At 39.6% G+C, this 17,528-nt stretch overlaps 1 protein-coding gene across 3 annotated transcripts in view; it reads left to right on the top strand.

Annotated features, from left to right (window-relative positions):
- LOC146760319 (receptor-type tyrosine-protein phosphatase T-like) overlaps nt 1-17,528 on the top strand; it is a 243,240-nt gene that overhangs the window by 128,779 nt on the left and 96,933 nt on the right. For all 3 annotated transcript variants that reach the window (XM_085551484.1, XM_085551485.1, XM_085551482.1), the window contains exon 6: nt 832-1,006. In XM_085551484.1, coding sequence (XP_085407610.1) covers nt 832-1,006 — 175 coding nt within the window. The remainder of the gene's footprint in view (nt 1-831; nt 1,007-17,528) is intronic.

Here is a 17,528-nt window from a genome sequence, read left to right as displayed (position 1 = left end):
CGGAAAGATTATATGTGTGTGAAAAAACTTCTGATCTGAAGCACTGTGAACCTTTTTTCCAAAGAGAAGAAGGGATTTGGGAGGAAATCATCATTGGTAGGGGGATCCTGGTTTCCATTCTTTTAAACTGGAGGATTTAATGAAAACAGCCTTGGAAATACTTCCCAAAATTGATTACTGGAAACTGGCACAATGACTCTGTGTTTTCCATTGAGGTTTCTAATAAAATAGACCAACTGAGCAAGTTCAGGTGTTTATGCTGATTTCCAGTTAATTCATCATCTGTCACTTTTCCAGTTGGGAAAATGCTGCATGGCATTGGTGGAGAAAGATTTATTGAGGATTGCTGGACATATAAACATTGCTGTTCATCCAAGCAATGTATTTAAATTGTTCTGGAAACAAAGTTTTATGCCTGAAAATGACAGGTTTATAAAATCTGTTCACTTATAGTATTTTCACAGGAGTACAAAATGCATTCATTTGTAGTATTTTCATGTCCTGGATAAGCTTCTGGATATACCCAGTACAAATAGTCTTAGCTGTCACTCTCCAGGCTTTTCAGTATACATAACACATCAAACGCACAAAAATATGTCAGAATTTAAGTAGATACAAAAAACTTAAATATATAAGAACATTTAAGCCCACTACTTCATAAAACCCAGAAAGCCTGTAAATTTTTCAGGGACGTTACCAGCTGTCTTTTCCTGAATGAATTGTACTCGTACAAAATCTAACCTAGTGAAGGTCTGAGCAGTTTTAAGAGTAACGAAGAGTGAATAATTTGTGTGCCTTTGTGATGTGAGTTGTTTTCATCTGTCTCCACAGCAGTGGAATGGGAGGGACACAGCATTAATGGTTACTCGAGTCGTCAACCACAGGCGTTTCTCTGCTACCGTCAGCGTTGCTGACACTTCGCAGCGCAGCATCAGCAAATACCGGTGTGTCATTCGCTCAGATGGAGGATCTGGAGTTTCAAATTATGCAGAACTAATAGTGAAAGGTAAGTTGTATTAATACAGCAACTTGGTGTTAGTTGAGCGTTTCCTCCTGTGTCAACTGTGTGTAAAATTTGACGTCCTATTGGGCCTTTCTTTCTTTCAATCCTATTAGATTCAAGTAGGAAAAATGGGTAAAAGTGACATGAATTTCAATCATTTTCTTAAAACAAGTATTTGAATCAAAGCTTTATCTGAATACAGCCTTCTTCATGAGCTCTTGAAGTAATGTATGGTAGCTGTGGATAATTTTAATGCAGTCAGCAGAATAGTTTATCTGTCAGTCAGCTTCATCTGGCTTGCTTTACATTTCATCAGACACAAATAATCCTATGGTAGTGTTGCATGTCAGAAGAGTCTGTTCAAGACTGTTGGGTGCAGGTGATCTGGAATGATTCTGTTGATGTCCTGAAGCACACAGTACAGATATCAGTAGCTCTTAATGGAAGCTGGAGGTTTCAGCTCTCTTATTAACTGTGATTCAGGAGGTGATGCTGTGCCTGACACGTGCAAGGTGGTATTTGCTTAAGAACATCCATGATGCACGGAATGAAATGCTATTTACTGCGCTGCTTTATTAATGTTACCCAAGCTGCTCCACAAGGATGCTCACTGTGTCTTAGGAGAACAAACCAGAAGGTGACAGTCTCCCCTTAGACTGCTTTAGTGTCTATTGAAGGCAATACTGATGTGGGTGGAAGGAATCTTCTCAGAGAATATAGTTTTATTGATCAAAACTTTTGTACGTTATGGAGATAGAGGACTGTTGGAGACATGAGATCACTTTGTTCTACTGTAGTACTTTTTTAGCAACTTTTTCTGTCACTTAGCACTAGCACCTTCACAATGTTTTAAATATCCAATGTTGTAGATATTCAGGCTACACTGATCATGAAGAGAATGTTCAGATTAGGTGCGAAATGCTTTTAATTCCCACCAAATTATCTACTATCTCACTTGTTAGAGGAGTTAACTTATGATTAAAATGAAATCGAGTTGCCAAAAGCAGCATATTGGTACTGTAAAATTGTTAAGTAGAGGGAAGGCAGTCTTCCAGAGCAACCAATATTAGAGTATGCAGAGTTGGGCATGTGCCTGACACTTTCATGTTTAACAGTATGAGGAGGAGAAAAATAGAAGAGTGAGTTGTAAATGTGAATGGCTGGACATCCAACATGATGGACATTGGTAGACTCACTGCTGAATTACCCAGGCAGACACCTAGGCAGAGAAACTTGAGGAGAGGAATATTGTTATGGGAAGGCACACTCCTCTGCTCTGTGCTGCTGTATTAGTAAGCAGGCAAAGTTAAGTGGTTCATTTGAGGTTAGCTTGATGCAGCACTGTGAAACACTGGGATTGCATGGATGAGTACTTCTAGTCTGGCTAATTTTAGCGTGGGTAACAGCAAATTCGCAACACATATATACAGACTGAAATGAAAGCAAATTGGAATTGTTTAATTCTGAAGAGATGTTTATTGAATTGCAGTAATGTACTTGGGTATACATTAAATTAGTCTGTAATTGAAGTTCTGCTCAATTGGTAGTCCTGTCCCTAAACCTACTAAATCCAAGCTAATTCTTTGCCTCACATGCTTTTTCCCAGTTAGCTGAACATAAAATCATGTAGGATTTTTTCAACAAAGGTCAAGGTTGAAAAAACTATCTATATATCTTTCTCATGTGAAGATCTGTTTGCTTCCCTTAGCCGTAAGATATTTTATTACAGCAATGAGAAAGTGATTTACAGTTCTTGATGCTGCATAGTTTAGTAGACACAGACTGAGGAATCTTTATTTGAAATACATTTACTACCTCAACACTTGAAATTGGAACCGTAGATACTTCTTTCAGCAAATAAACCAGTGATATTAAACACAAACCAGCCCCTTCGGTTGTCATACGTGACTATGTGGACATTATATTTCCAATACTGAGAATGCTAGAGAACTGCCACTGCAGAGCTGTTCACTGTCTGTGCAAATACCTTCTGTAAGTGGCAGTAAATCTATTCTTCTCTTTGCACTTCAGAATCGTAATCACAAAGCCTGCAAAACCCATCATTTCCATCTGCACACCTTACCATCCTTTGGTGCTCCTCTGGAAAATAGCTCTCCTCTATTTCTTAACTTTCACAGTCTCTCATACAGTAATTTTGTGTAGGGCAGGCTTCGAGTATCCTAGAGCTTCTACATCTTGCTGTACTGATCGCATGCAGATGGAATGCTTCTAGTCCGTAATTTTCTTTTAAGTAAAAGCTGCATGGCAGTTATCCATATTCTGAAATAAATGCATATTTTGCTTGTGTAAAGATTGTTTAAAATACTACAAAACTGTCCAGGATCTGAACACGTGAGATCTGTATTAATGATACAATTCGAGTGTCCTTCCAGAAAGCCTCTTACTTCATGTGGGAGTGTGAATAACATTTTAAACTGTGCGTGTGTTTGTATTGGCAAGTTGTTTGCGATTTATTTTTCTGATCCATTTCAGGTAGTTTGAGTGCCCAAATTAATGAGTGGTAGAAATTTGTAACTTCTTTTTTCTTGAACCTGTTTGTTTTTGCAGTCTTGGCTCACCAGCAGGTCTTTTGAGATCATTTTATTGCTACCTGATGATTTTTATGAGATCTGTTCTATGCTGCCACAACAGGAGTTGCAGTATGCGACAAAACCCCTTTACAGACCTCTCAGGATATGTTCTTTTTCCCTTCAGTTTTGCCTTTGTTGATTTTTATAGTGTTTGATTACTCAACACAGATGTAAGACAGTCTGTTCCTTAGCTGAGTGGCTTTCTGTCATCCATGTGATGTTTGGGACAGCTCATCTGTTTATCAGTCACTTTTTTCTTGAGGTTTTCAGACATGAAGCTGATACTTGCAATGATGCCAGAGGGAGAGGTGGGTTGTTGTTTTTTTCCCCAGTGTTGCTTACTGTTTTTTCTCTAATTCTTTTCTGGTCTGATGCCTGTCAAGACAACAAATAACAATAAATAATTATGCATTAAGACAAAATACCTATGTATGTGGTTAAGTTGCTTCAGTATTAAATATATAGAGATATACCTTGCAAATTCACTATTAAAAATTATGAAGTAGACAACCTCTACCTGCATTTTGACCAGTCTCAGTATGTACCATTGGAGTTGTATCCAGAGTAGTTTCAATTAATTATTAAGCTTCAGGAAGAACTATTAGGAAAAAGAACTTTCCAAAGCCTAAAAAAAATAAGAAATAAAGATATGTCTCGCACATCTGATCCAGGCTGGATCTGGCCATAGAGATGTTGCATCAGGCCCTCCATAGGTCTGCTTGGGTGAAACAAGTGGGAGTGTAGATATGAAAGTATATTATATGGCATTATGCATGTACTGCAGATTAGAGCTTGCATCTGGACTGAAAATACAATTGACTTCAATGTACTTCCTTAGGATGACATTGTTATGGGGGCCTGTAGTGACAGGATGAGCAGAAATTGCCCTCTTCCAGTTTAAAGCTGATTTAGATGTGATATCAGGGAGAAATTCCTTACTGCGAGGCTGGTGAGACACTGGCACAGGTTGCCCATTGAGGCTGTGGATGCCCCTTCCCTGCCGTCATTCAGGGCCAGGCTGGATGGGGCTGAGCAACCTGGGCTTAGAGGGAGGTGTCCCTGCCTACAGCAGGGGGTTGGAAGGAGGTGATCTTAAAGGTCCCTTCCAACCCATTCTTTGATTCTGTGACCATAAACTCCATAGTCTTTCACTTCATATTCATCCACAGTACATGTATAATTTTGTACCTTAGGATACTGGTATGAAAAGTACTCATTAAATGTATCATAATACCCTTGCCATCACAAGATAATATAGCAACTGTTGCCATAACAGTACTCAGATCCCTGGGCTGGGGGTACTGATAAGAATAGTAGCAATGTTGCAGTCATCTTCTTTTGCCTGAGAGTAGCTGGAAGATCCTAACCTGGCCCCTCACTTGGAGCCATTTAGGTGAGAAACTCATCTATGGTCGGAAATAAATGCTTTTTAGATTTCACTGTTAAAATATTTTTTTATAGTGTGCAGAAATTCAGATAGGAATTTTCGTGCCTCACGGCTATTAATCGGGCTCATCCAGGTTGTGAAAGTTGCTGAGTAGATTTGAATTCATCTGCCTGAGTAATATGCATTAATCAAGGTCCTGCACGTTATCACTTTATGAACAGGGAAGCATCTCTCGTTGGCACTGTCAGCGGTATCAGGAAAGCTGTGATGGGGAGGGCTTTCCTCAGGCTTCATGCTCTCACACTCTCATGTTCTCTCTTTGCCTTTTTACACAACTGGATTGTCTGCAGAGTTAATGTGTGCAGCACCAGGAGAAGTTAAGTGTAGATTTGATCGGGTGTGTGTTAATGTTGCTCTTTTGGATTACCACAGAGTGTATGTGTGGATGTGAACCATTTGTGAAGGTTATGAAATTAGTGAACATGAGAAACTGACTTTGTGGTTGCGGGGTGCCTGAAGAAGCTGCTGCCATTCCTTTATTCCTCTGTAGTCACAGTGATGTAGGGAATGCAATGCTCCAAACCCTGGTGTTCAAATCTGGCTAATAATTACTCGAACTCTTCACTCTGTTTTAATCATCTAGTTTGGTGTTGTCCAATAGCTATTGCTTTAACTCAGATCTAATCATTGGATGTCTGTGTGCTGAGAAAAGGGGAGATGAGATTTTGAACACTCATTCCCTCTCACTGAGAGCTTTGCTTCCTCTCCTTTCACTCTGCCTTAATAGCTTTTGGAGGAGGGGAGAGCGCTGAGGACAAAGCCGTTGTTTCATAGAAATAGGCAGTTAGAAAGAATGATACGTGTTATTTCAAAAGAAAATATTTCCTTCTCCTTCTGTTTAACCTCCAAAATAGAACTGGAAATGAAGCATTTCTTGGGAGCTGATTGATAGACATACATGATATTATAGACTGGATCCATTTTTCAGAGCTGCACTGTGCAATGTGGACTTGCAGTCGTGTTGCCATGTTTGTATTCCTTGTTTTCAGTGTTTACGTTAGCCAAGGATGTGTGAATTAGAATGGGTGTTTCCGGGAAGAATACAAAGCTACAGCTGTGATACAAGGACATTTCCTAAGCTAATTGTTGACAGTTCAGGTCTCCAATTTCTTTTCTTTCTGCCATAGCTCTTCAATTTCTAAGCTAAGCAAGCAGAGATTGCTGTATGAACTTTATCTTCATTGTAGGCACTTGGGAAATGAATACAACTTTCCTGTCACAGCACTGACTTGAGTTTCAGGAACTATCAGTATTGTGCATATAGGAAAGAAATTGGAGATTGGGATGGGGGGAAGGCTGGGCGTTGGAGGGGGGGGGGTGGAGGTTGGTGGTGTTTGATTTGTTTGTTTTCCTCCTAGAGATGCATTAAGGAGTTATGTTTTAATCCTGACTGAGCATGGTAGACAAGTAGGCATGGGATTGAGTTCCTTAGGATTGTTCTTAATATGCATGTTTCTAAGCGTGATGCTCATGATGTATAAAGTTCTTAACTGAATACAAGATAAAAATGCAATAACAAGTAGAAAAAAAAAGAATACAAAACAATCTTTTTGAAGTGAAGGAGCTTGAGTAAATCCTTGTGCTTTCTGAGTGTGGTTACCTGCAGCCTCCCTGATGTATCTCAGGAACCGGTTGTGATGGTGCAGGAAGCAGACGGCTCATGTGAGCTGTGGTTCTGCTGGCTGAAAGCCATGGGGCAAGCAGTCCTCACCAGTCTTAGGCAGAGAGAGCTGTTACAGCTTTGTAGGAGCAAGGAGGCTTCTCCCAGGGTTATCATCTTCTCTCTCTCTAGAAGAGGACTCTAGAAATAGCTAGGAATGATTAACTTAGTAAAAGGCTTGTTTGTTTTTAGTTTTGTTTCTTTAAATCTTTCCTCTCAACTTGACCTGAGTAACTGCAAGATTTGTTGTGGGAAGAAGCCTTCTTGCTGCTTTTAAGTAAGATAATGTTATGAATGTATTGAATGTATGAAATAATTGTGCCCTGTCCTATACCCTCTTACCTGCCTCTACCAAACAGAGGAGAGGAAATCTCCAAAGAGCAAAAGTAATGAAAGGAAAAGCATTGCTGTGTGATAGACTTTGTCATCTCACTAGACTGCCCTGGCATTCCTTGACTTTTCCATCAGCTATTCATGTAGACCTGCATATTTTTATATAACCTTATTCTTCTACCTGCTGTTCTGAGAAGTGTCTCCCCACATCAGACAAATACAAAGGATAAAGTGGGAATCGAAGTAAATAAATGAGCTGTTTAATCATAACAATTTCAATCTTAGTATGTTAAAATTGCCAAAACAATTTACATAAGGTTTTGGTCTTCAGATAAAAGATGTGGTCCAAAAGTTGGTGGAAATAATATGTTGTTTTTTGGTTAGTGTTCCAGTAAACATCTACCTATTAGCTTCCTATTGTAGAGAAAGCTCCCAACAAACAGTTCAGCTGGTGGAAGGAGGGAAGCTTGCAAGAACAAATGAATGTGTTTCAGTCTGCCTAGGATTACACTCATGCTTGAAAAGTACAGACAAGGTAATTTTGTATATTTCATGCTGCCTTACATCGTGGAGGAAGATAGCAGTAATGCAATTTTCAAGTATCTATTGCTGCTGGGGCGTACAGCGTATTAACTTATGTTGAGGGACTTTCACTGCTGGAGGCTTCTGTTGTTCTGTAGTATTCATATGACAGTCTGTAGTCTTGCTAATACCAATTCTCATTTGTTTATTTTTAAAGGGATGGGAGGGGTAGCAGTTACTTGGCCAGTGTTGTTTATTGTCCCCATTAGCTTTCTTGCTTGGTGGCTAAAATATAGTCAAAATACAAAATTGTCCCTTTGTTAATTGTTCTGCAATCTATGCTGCTGTTTCTAGTAGGGTTTGATCCTGCTGGGTTATGCCTGTAGTTGATATTTGGCAGTCAGAACACACAGCCCTCTCCGTGCCCATTTAAAATCATCAGAAAAGTTGAAGGCAGCTGCAAAGAAATTAATTCAGGAGTGCTGCTATCGGAAGGAAAAAAAGCATCAAATGCTAAGGAGATATCTTAAAAGCCTTTGCTAGCTGGAAACGTTCTTGCAGTTAGGATAGCTTGGCAACTCAGACGATCAGATGTACACCATGCAAAATGTATCTGGAACTTTCCATTGTTCTTTGTTTCTTTCCAAGGTACGGTGTTTTCTAACAGCTGATTGCTTGTGATGCTCATATGATATTACAATTCAAAATGACGCCCCCCCACCCACCTTATGACTCAACTATGAAATTTAGCAGAAGGTTTGAGTCACATGCGTCGTTAACTGTCTCTCTTCCACTCATCTTTCTTCTGCCTCTTTAATTGTAGGGAAGTTATTAATGAACTTTCAAACCTCTTGGCAAATGGAACCTAGAACTATTCTTAATTTGCCCATGCTGTGGTTACAATCCTGTTAAGTGCTTTTAATTCAAGAGAAGGCACTTGAAGTACCATCTGTCATTGTACTGGATATTGGTGAGGAGTCTGGTATGATTAGGAGACCTTTGACACTTGTTAGATATAATTGGTGGATATGAGCTGTTATCTCCGCAGGAAGGATATCCTTTCTACATCAAAATATCTTTTCTGTTGCAGGAGGGGGGAAAAAAAGCCCAAAATTGTAGTGCTATACTTAATATGAAATGTGGGCAAAGATTCATTAGATTTCTCAGTGTGCAATGGTCATTATTAATAAGAGAACCTGTCAGAGTAAACTGGCAAAACAGCACGGATTCCATTTATATGTGAGAAATGGTTGAATTTCAAATGAAGGGAGTAAACTCATTCTATTGGGATGCAGGTGCCTCAGATCATGATGACTGGAGATTGTAGGAAGTTTGTGGTGCTAGACACACAGAGTGTAAGGAAGCATAGTTACTGAGCTCTTTCAGGAATGCAGTAGTTACTGCAGCTAATAGGCTTGCTGCAAAAGTATTACATTTGCTACTGGACAACTGAATGAAGTCAGGTGTGCTGAATGGAGGCCCTTCAGCCAGCTTCTGTTAGATATTGAGGGAAACAGGGCTTTTAAAGTTCACACAGTATTTGCCTCTGAATGATGGAGCTGAACTGCTTTGCATTCAAAGCCGGCAGAACTGAACTCCAGGGAGAAGCTGGGTGTTGGTTACGTTAACATTCGCCCTATCCAAATGAAAAGATTAAAGAGCATTTTTCAGCGTTAGGGAAGGAATGCTCACTCTGCAGTCAGCTCCCACTCAGCTTCGAGATTATTGGAGGTAGGAAAATATCCGAAGTTGCAGTTTTGCATTTAGATTTTGCAGTCCCACTTCTTCCCCCCTGCTCCACTGAGGAATTTATCTGAGCCAATGATTTCCCAGCATCCATGGTAGCTGTCAGGTGAGGAAATGCAGATCCCAGATGATCACCAACAAACCCCAAAACCTGTTGTGATGCTTTTCAGCTTTGATCTGATGTGTTAATCTTCTGCCATGATAAATATCACCACTTGTTGCCCTCCTTTACTGGTGCTGGGATGCTTTGCTCACTTCACATCCTTCCTGTTACTTCTGCCCTGCTGTGACTTTGAGAGATGCCTTCAGATGTAGGGGCAGAAACCTGCTGAGCAGCAGTTAAGTAGTGTGATTGCAGCAAGCCCTGCCTCTATTGTAATCCTTAGCCTATGGATTTGAGGGCAGAAAAAAAAACCAAACATCAACATAATATGAAGTTTCTTGGCTTTGTACAGACTAGACCTATCTCTCTACAGGTGAGATTTCCCTCCCGAGCATCTCTCACTTCTCTTTCTCGGCAGGAAACTTTCTATCAGTGCACGTTTGTATGTGAGGAGGATGCAAATAGCTGCACGACTTAGGCTCTCTCTCTTTGGATCCTATAAATCAGTCTTTGCGTGTGCTTTACTGTCCTATTTATGAGCCTGCAGCTAATACTGAATCACATGGCAGACTACAACTTACAAACTGCTTGTTCCCTCAGCAGGATACAGACACAAATTAAAATGGAAAAGGGTTGAATTGCTTATTTCTTTAATTCTCTCTTTTGTTTCTGCTGTTTCTAAGTTTCTGACTGGCCCCTGTGAGCAGTGCTGAGAAGATCTTATTCCCTCTTACTTGGCATTATGGTATTATTCAGTCCTTTGTTCCAAACTCAGTATTTCTCAGTATTTTCCATGGTTTTGAGGCTGGAATTCTCAATATAAGCACTTTTGTGTTTCCTCTTGCATTTTCTTTTGCCATCACTCTACTACTTAGTCTTCCACATACCTTTGTCTACTTGTTGAGCCTTGCCAAATCGCTTACTTCTGCTTCCTTGTGTGTGTTATGGATGAACTTCTCTCAAGTCTCAGCAAGGAACCTTAAGCATTGGTAGAGGAAAGCACTTGGGCAATGGAATTACTGCTTACCCCTGGGTAAGGGCTTCCACAGTGATGCCCAAGAACTACAGGAAGACACAAATAGCATCAGCTGAGAACAGCATAAGAGCATGAAAAAGTAATTCTGAAGTTTAAAACTGTACAGTTGGTGATGTGTTCTGGGAGACAATTATTTCAAGTGGTTTGTGTACACTAAATCAGCAGCCTTCCGTATTTACTGCATTTACGGCTGTATGCTGTACGATCTGTTTATAAGTAAAAAAGTAAGGTGTCTATCCTTAGTGAATCCACTGCACATCTCTGTGTCAGTTCTTATGCTTTTATATGCACCTGCTGCTTCTCTTTCCTGTTAGCTGCTCTCAAGAGGAGCAACTCAAATGACAGGCCATAATGTTATCCACTCATTGACTTGTCTGTCCACATCAAAATGTTTTGCTGCAGACAAGGTGATAATTTCCCTTACATCAGTCAAACTTCTGTCAGTAAGATCAGACAAATGTCCCTCTGGTTGCTGCAAGGTATATTTATCCTGTTTCCAGTCTGAACAAAGAAAGGAGCAGTAGGTAATTCTGGTGGAACGGAATAGAGCAAATTACTGATAATTGACAAGTAAGACACTTGAGTTGCTAGGGTTACTCCAGAATAGGAGAGGTTTATGTATAATTACAACAGTTCAGTTCCTTGCGTGGGACTGCACTATTGATTCCCCTTGCTTTAGATATGTTTGTGAGAAAAGCAAAAGAGAAAAGCCAGTGTATTTCAAAACAAGTAGTGAGAGTGTTGTACACAAAATGTTCTTTCATTTTGGCTCCTCCATTAAACTGAAATTCCTTGGGCACTAAGCCCAAGAGTTCAGAGTGACATTTGTAAGGTTACGGTCTTCTATACGTTCTTTCTCTTGCCATTTGTGTCCAACAAGCCAAGAGTCCAGACAGTTACATCACAAATTGAGAGGAGAGTTCAGTTAGTAGTTGGATGTGTGAGGTGTTTATATCTTTGGGGACAAATGAGTCAACTTTTCTGATCAAACTATGATTTGATAGTGTTCTACATCAAAATGTGTAGAAAAAAATAAACAAAACCCAAATAACAGATTAGTAGAAAGCGTGAGAGAATCTAACTTAAAACATAACTATTGATTGTTCCATGTGTTCTTATTGTCCCATCTGCTGTTGCAGAATCTGTCATGATTTAATCATCTTAAAAGTTCATTTTTAGGATAGAGATGTCTTAGTCATATATATCTGTCAAGTCTTGACTATGTGGGCAATTCTGGGATTCACCAGTGACTCTCTTCAGTTGTTTTCTCTTGAATATTACATAGTGGTTATTTGAAAAAGATGTAATATCTGGAGACCTACACTGCTGTTTTTTTGTGTTCTTTTTAATTTTATGTTTTCTGATGCTTTATATATGTCTGGTCTGGGTGGCAGCTCTGTTTACTAATACTGCTTCCAAATTGATTCATGTCACCAGACGTGCACCACATTTCCTGTGCCTTTTGATGCTTGAAGGGAAAAACGTGTTCTACGTACACAGCAGTGAATCAGTTTGGGTATTTACTCTTGTAAATAGATGGAGACAGGAGACAAGCTTTCGCCAAACTCAAAGGCAGTGGATCTGGTGGTATTTATAATTCTAGGAAGCTTTCAAACAGGAATGTGATGGTTGGCTGACAATGGATGGCATCCAGTCTGCCAAAGCTGAGTTATCTGAACTTGAGCAGATCTTTCTCTCAATGGCTTCAAAGGCATCTGCCTTTCAGGGTGAACTGTGTAAGAGACTGAGGCACTTGTTCTCCAAGGCCATTTCATTAGATGACTGGAATTCATCCTCAGGATAGCTATACTTGTACAAGTTAATGTGCATATCATTTCGAAAGCGGCTGTAGCTTTAGGCACAGCAGGCTTAAAATAATCTCTGTAGTTAGGACAGTGGATGCCATCATACTGGAGTACAAGCACAAGTACAGATCTCACTCCACATTGTGTCACACGTGCAAAAGTAAGCATTTACCATATTGCAAATCTAAGCCTATATTTGTTAACATGCATGCAAAAATGAACCCAGGGGACTTTAAGATGATATCTAACTAAATGATTGTGCTTGGGGCCCTGAGGCTAATGGCATAAAATGTGGCAGTGCATTAAGATCACTTAGCTGAAATAGCACCTCAAACAATTTATATGTTAAATGAGTTGTCACATATCTTGCTGGGATCTGCAGCCCTCTTTTCATTATATGCATTAATATATTCCTGTTTGGAACCATCCTTTTTTTTAGGGGGGGGAGGAGGGGGGGGGATGAGGTGGGGTGGAAAAAAGGGAGTATTCAATAAAACCCCACTGGGTTCAATTTTCAAGAAAATTAACAAATGCCAACTTAATTAGTGTAATAAAATTGTGAAGGATGGGGTGTGGTTAATATTGCATGAAATACGTATCCAAGAAGAAAAAGCAAATGGATTTTTGTAGGAATGCATGTTTGGATCCATCTGCAGTTTATAATAGATGTTTTGTTCAGATCTACACAACAGAAAGTTGAATTAGTGTAGCAGGTGTACGTTTTTTGTTTAAATACACTGATTGGCACCTGCTTGCCCCTGCATCCCCTCCTCTGCTCTTATTAATGATCAGTATCCTGTTAGAGTGAGAAAATTCACTTTTCATTCAGTTATATACAATTCATTTGCACTGACAATTGTTTTGAGATGGAACATACTTCAGCAGATTTGAGCAGCATTGCTAGTCAGTGCCCACAGTCTGTAGTTGTGGTGGTTGTCCTTAGCTCTGTGGGGCTTTATATGCACTTAAATCCATACTTTCTTCTCTTATTCTTCTGAATGTCTGCTACGACCACAGCATTCTGAGTTACTTATTGTCCTCCACTATCTGTCCTCCATCACCTCATTTTTCTTATTTCACTCCTTCAGTCCTGTCCTTGCCTCCTAATCAGGAAAACACACCTTTAACCTGTTGCTAATGCCCTTAGAAAACAATGATGCTGTTTGGATCTTTGCATAGACATGCTATGGTCTGTATCAAGGGAAAAGAAGTTTTTCTCCTGTTCCCAGACACAACTTGGAAGGAAACGTACTTAAATCATCTCTGTCACACGTGTTTCTGTGAAGCAGGAGGGCAAAACATGATACTTTCTAGATTAATACTGCTGTTAGTCAAGGTCGTTGTATCATCCATCAAGAGGCTAATCCTGCTGGGTAGGAAGGTTTGAATTTTCCAAGTCTTTCCAAGTGAAAGGCAAGCAGACCATTAGCATAGTGCCTGGGATATCTCTGTTCACATCAGTTATAGGCAATTAGTGTTTTATTTTCCAACTGAATAAACAATTTCAAATATAATTAGTCAACAGAATGTCTTTCCTGTTCTTTAAATGCAGCCTTAGGGAGTGTTGGTTTCAAGCAGGTTAAAGTTCTTATTAGATCAGCTGGAATGTTGTAACAAGATTTATTTTGGTGCTGTATGGTAGAAAAGAAAAAAATCACTGAGAACAGCTTTTTCTTTGTGACTTTTTAGGAGAGAAAAAAAAGCCTACAGGAAATACTGCTGCCACTTGTTTCAGATAGGACTTTTAGGGACTTGAGATAGAACTTTTAGGGCTGTGAATGTCCTTGCAAGATCTGGGAAACCCATTCCAGAAATTATTTCACTCTCCAAGGAAGTGTTTGTTGATCCCTATTGTGGGCCACACAAATGGGAAGGAATGCCATGTACCCACTGAAATAAAATAATAACACTTTTACATTGGTTGTAAATTGCAGATATAATCATGCGTCCTTTTCCGTTATCTGGAAGCAGTGTGTTCCTTTAAAAGCTTACTAATTTTATTTTAGAAAGGGAACATAAGTATCTGACTCACTCTCTCATTCGTCTGCCGTAGAAAATGCCTTCTCTTCAGTATTCAAGGCATCTAACAATACTTATTCACGTGCCTCTTGTTTCTTTAATAACTAAATAAGCATTTCTGAATAAGTACCATTAAACCAATTAGCACAAACGTCTATTGTATTGTTGTCGATAAAGGAATAGCCTGTATTTACTCTTTCTGATTCAACCCTTCCTCAATTAATAAATATCTTCTGAGGAGTCCGTGCTAGTAAATCTCCTTTGACCTCTCTCTTCTGCTGTACCAAGGCCATGTGTAAGCGCTTCCTTGGGAAAGGAGTTTAGTTCTTACTCTATGTAAGCTAAATAAGCATCACTGAGTTTGAGTTACCTCACAGCCTGTGGCTGTTTTCCTGTGCCCACTCCCAGGTTTGGGTGGCATATTGGCTCTGGTTTCTCATCTTCGTTTAGTGTGATGGAAGACCCCAAAGTCATCCATTGGACATGGCTGCTCATACTCTGCTCCCTGCGTGCTTGATGTCACCCACCTGTCTGACTACGTATTGCTCGTCATGCCCAATGAGTTTTATGAGTTTTTACATACATCCAGAAAGCCATCTTTTCCTATTAATCCAATTTATATCAATGTGTATGAAATAATAATATTTTGTATAATTTTGCTCACTTATAGTTACACCTAAGCATTGTTAGTTATTTTTCTGAGTGTATTAATAAGGAAAACATTGGTGTACAGAATAGTTTCCCTCAGTTATCCCAGTGGCAAGGCAATTAGTGCATCTCTGCTGGCCACTGACTTGAATCTTGCATGGTTGTAGTGCTTTTATTCACAAGCTGTCACTGTTATTCTCTAATCTATCTAGTTCACAGGGAAATAAAGTATGCCATCTTTCGGGATTGCGTTGGAAATGGAAATAACGAATAAAAGATATTTAGTTTAAAAAAAAAAAAAAAGTAATGCCTAAACTAAACTGTAGCCTGATTCTTCAGGGAGAAAATAAAATACCTGCTGACAGCTCTTACCATAGTGACGTTCTTGCTTCTGTCAAAATATCAGACGCCCCATCATTTCCATTGGCATTTGCAAGACTCTTTAAAGAGATGCATAGGAAAGCAGAATGTTTTGATGGGTGAATTTTTCAGTTGGAATCCCTTTCTGTAGCCACTGTTTCAATTGAAAAGAATTTTTTTTCTGTCTGCATGCACTCAGTTTGATTAGAGAAGGTTTGGGAGCAAGTGAAGTTGAAGGGCAGATAAGATATTAAAATTCAGCAAAGTGTAAGTTTTTCCACCTGTTGTGCAACTGGACAGTGAGAACTTCTGCTATTATTAGAGAAAAAGAGATATTTATAGTGCAGATGAACTGTGGGACCTGGGATGCGCTGCTCATCACTTGGGTATCTGTGTGTTATTTACAAGCGAGTGAAATTCCTCCTTTACAGAGGTGTAAGGCAGAGTGAAGGACATAGCAATGTCCACTTTGAGATAAAGATAATTGCTCAGCATTCAAGACCTCCTCCTTTCAGGTTCTGGTGCTTCTAAAGAAATATTAGTCTTATCTCCCTAGGATGTGTGTGCCTATTTCTGACACTTGTGGAGAGCGGCCCACACTATCTGTGTTGTGGTTAATCTCATCTGATTAATAGAGGAGAAGTCAAACATCTGATGTAATTGGGACTGAGGCACTGAGCACAGGTGTGTGAGCTGTCATTGAAATAGGAAGATGGATGCCTATGGAGAAATAAGCCTTTAATGTGTCATTTAGTACTGCAGTGTTTTCTTGTCTGCTTAGCTTTTCTAGATATGGGGCAACCACAATCCTTCTAGTTACAAGAAAACAGCATCCTGTGATTTCGTAGCAAAGTGGTTGTTTGTGACTTTCTTTCCTTGGAGTATAGATTCCTTTACTGAGTTGGAAGAAGGCTCCCCTTCTTTTTTTCCAGACATATTGCCTAAATAGGAGGGATGGTTATATATATATACTGTGCCAACAACTAACTGGTACTGGGGCAGGGTACACACTTGATAGCTGGACGTCCATGCTTAGTACCTGGTGCTGACAGAAAGGATGACAGACTCAAATACAGTGTATTAAGTAGTAATCTGCCTAACTTCATCTACTCTTTGTCAATAATAAACCCCATAGGACACCAATTTTTTTTTTGTCCGTGTCCACACACATGGCAGAGAGAGGATGAAACTATGGAGAAATAGGAGCGAAAGAGGCAAAAATGAGAAAGTAATTCCCTGTCCAATTACCCTTATCCACACCGCTGTTGTTTGCAGTCACTTTGTCTGGCTGTGTCGTGCTGATTGGCAAAGAGCTGCAGACAGGGTAAGAACAAGTCCATTGCAAATAGGTCTGCATGACTCCAATTCATTGGAAATTTTCATTTAATACTTACTAAGTATTAAACTTTCTTTGCTTCTTACTTCCTTGATGAGATGGACTGGAACATAAATGCAGTCAGCTCTGTGTTTATTGTAATGTGGCTTTTAAAGGAAATAACAGATCATGGGTAATTATATCCCTCCTTCCTCATCTCTGTTCTTCAGAAGCGATTTAGGCTGCCTCATTATAAGCCCTGTTTTCTTTACTCTGAGAGCTTCCTTAGGAGCTTTGCTTTCTGTTTGGCACCTCTGCAGTGTGGAAGTCACCTTTTTACTTCATGGATTTTTTTGTGTGTGTGTTTTTAACAAGAAAGGTCAATAGGGCTGGTATTTTAGAATGCATAGTCTTAGGTAATGAGTTTGGGAGACTCCTCTGTGCTTTTGAAAAAGGAAAACCATTTTAACGCTTTCCTTCACATTGCTGGCATAGTGCAGTTTTTGACAGCTGCTCCTTTACTGTGATTGCCAGATTTGCCTTTACTGTACTTACCAGATTTGGTGATGTATATTAAAGGCTAAACATTCTGATCTCTCAATCCAGCCGTTGGGAAAACCATTACTTAAAGAATGATGTGATGACAACAACTGCAGTAACAGGACCTGTCATTACATTTAAAGACTAAGAAGGAACCGTTGCTGCAATATCAAATGCATACTTTTGTACCTCACTGGTTCATCAATTGAATATGTGTTCAGTTTATTGTTCAGCTTATTAATGGAAGTAAACAACCCCCTAAACCTTCACACTGCATTATGAGAGGTACTGAGCTCTGGCAAACAACTGGAAAAGATAACCCATTAAACAAGCTGGCCTTAAAACTGCCTATAGCAGGCATGAATCCTGGAGCATACCTGGCAGTCCCAAGTTCCATGTG

Source organism: Coturnix japonica, chromosome 6 (genome assembly GCF_054131305.1).
Source record: "Coturnix japonica strain WE chromosome 6, WE-NBRP24, whole genome shotgun sequence".
Lineage (NCBI taxonomy): Eukaryota > Metazoa > Chordata > Aves > Galliformes > Phasianidae > Coturnix > Coturnix japonica.
This window is presented reverse-complemented; position numbering and strand designations above follow the sequence as displayed.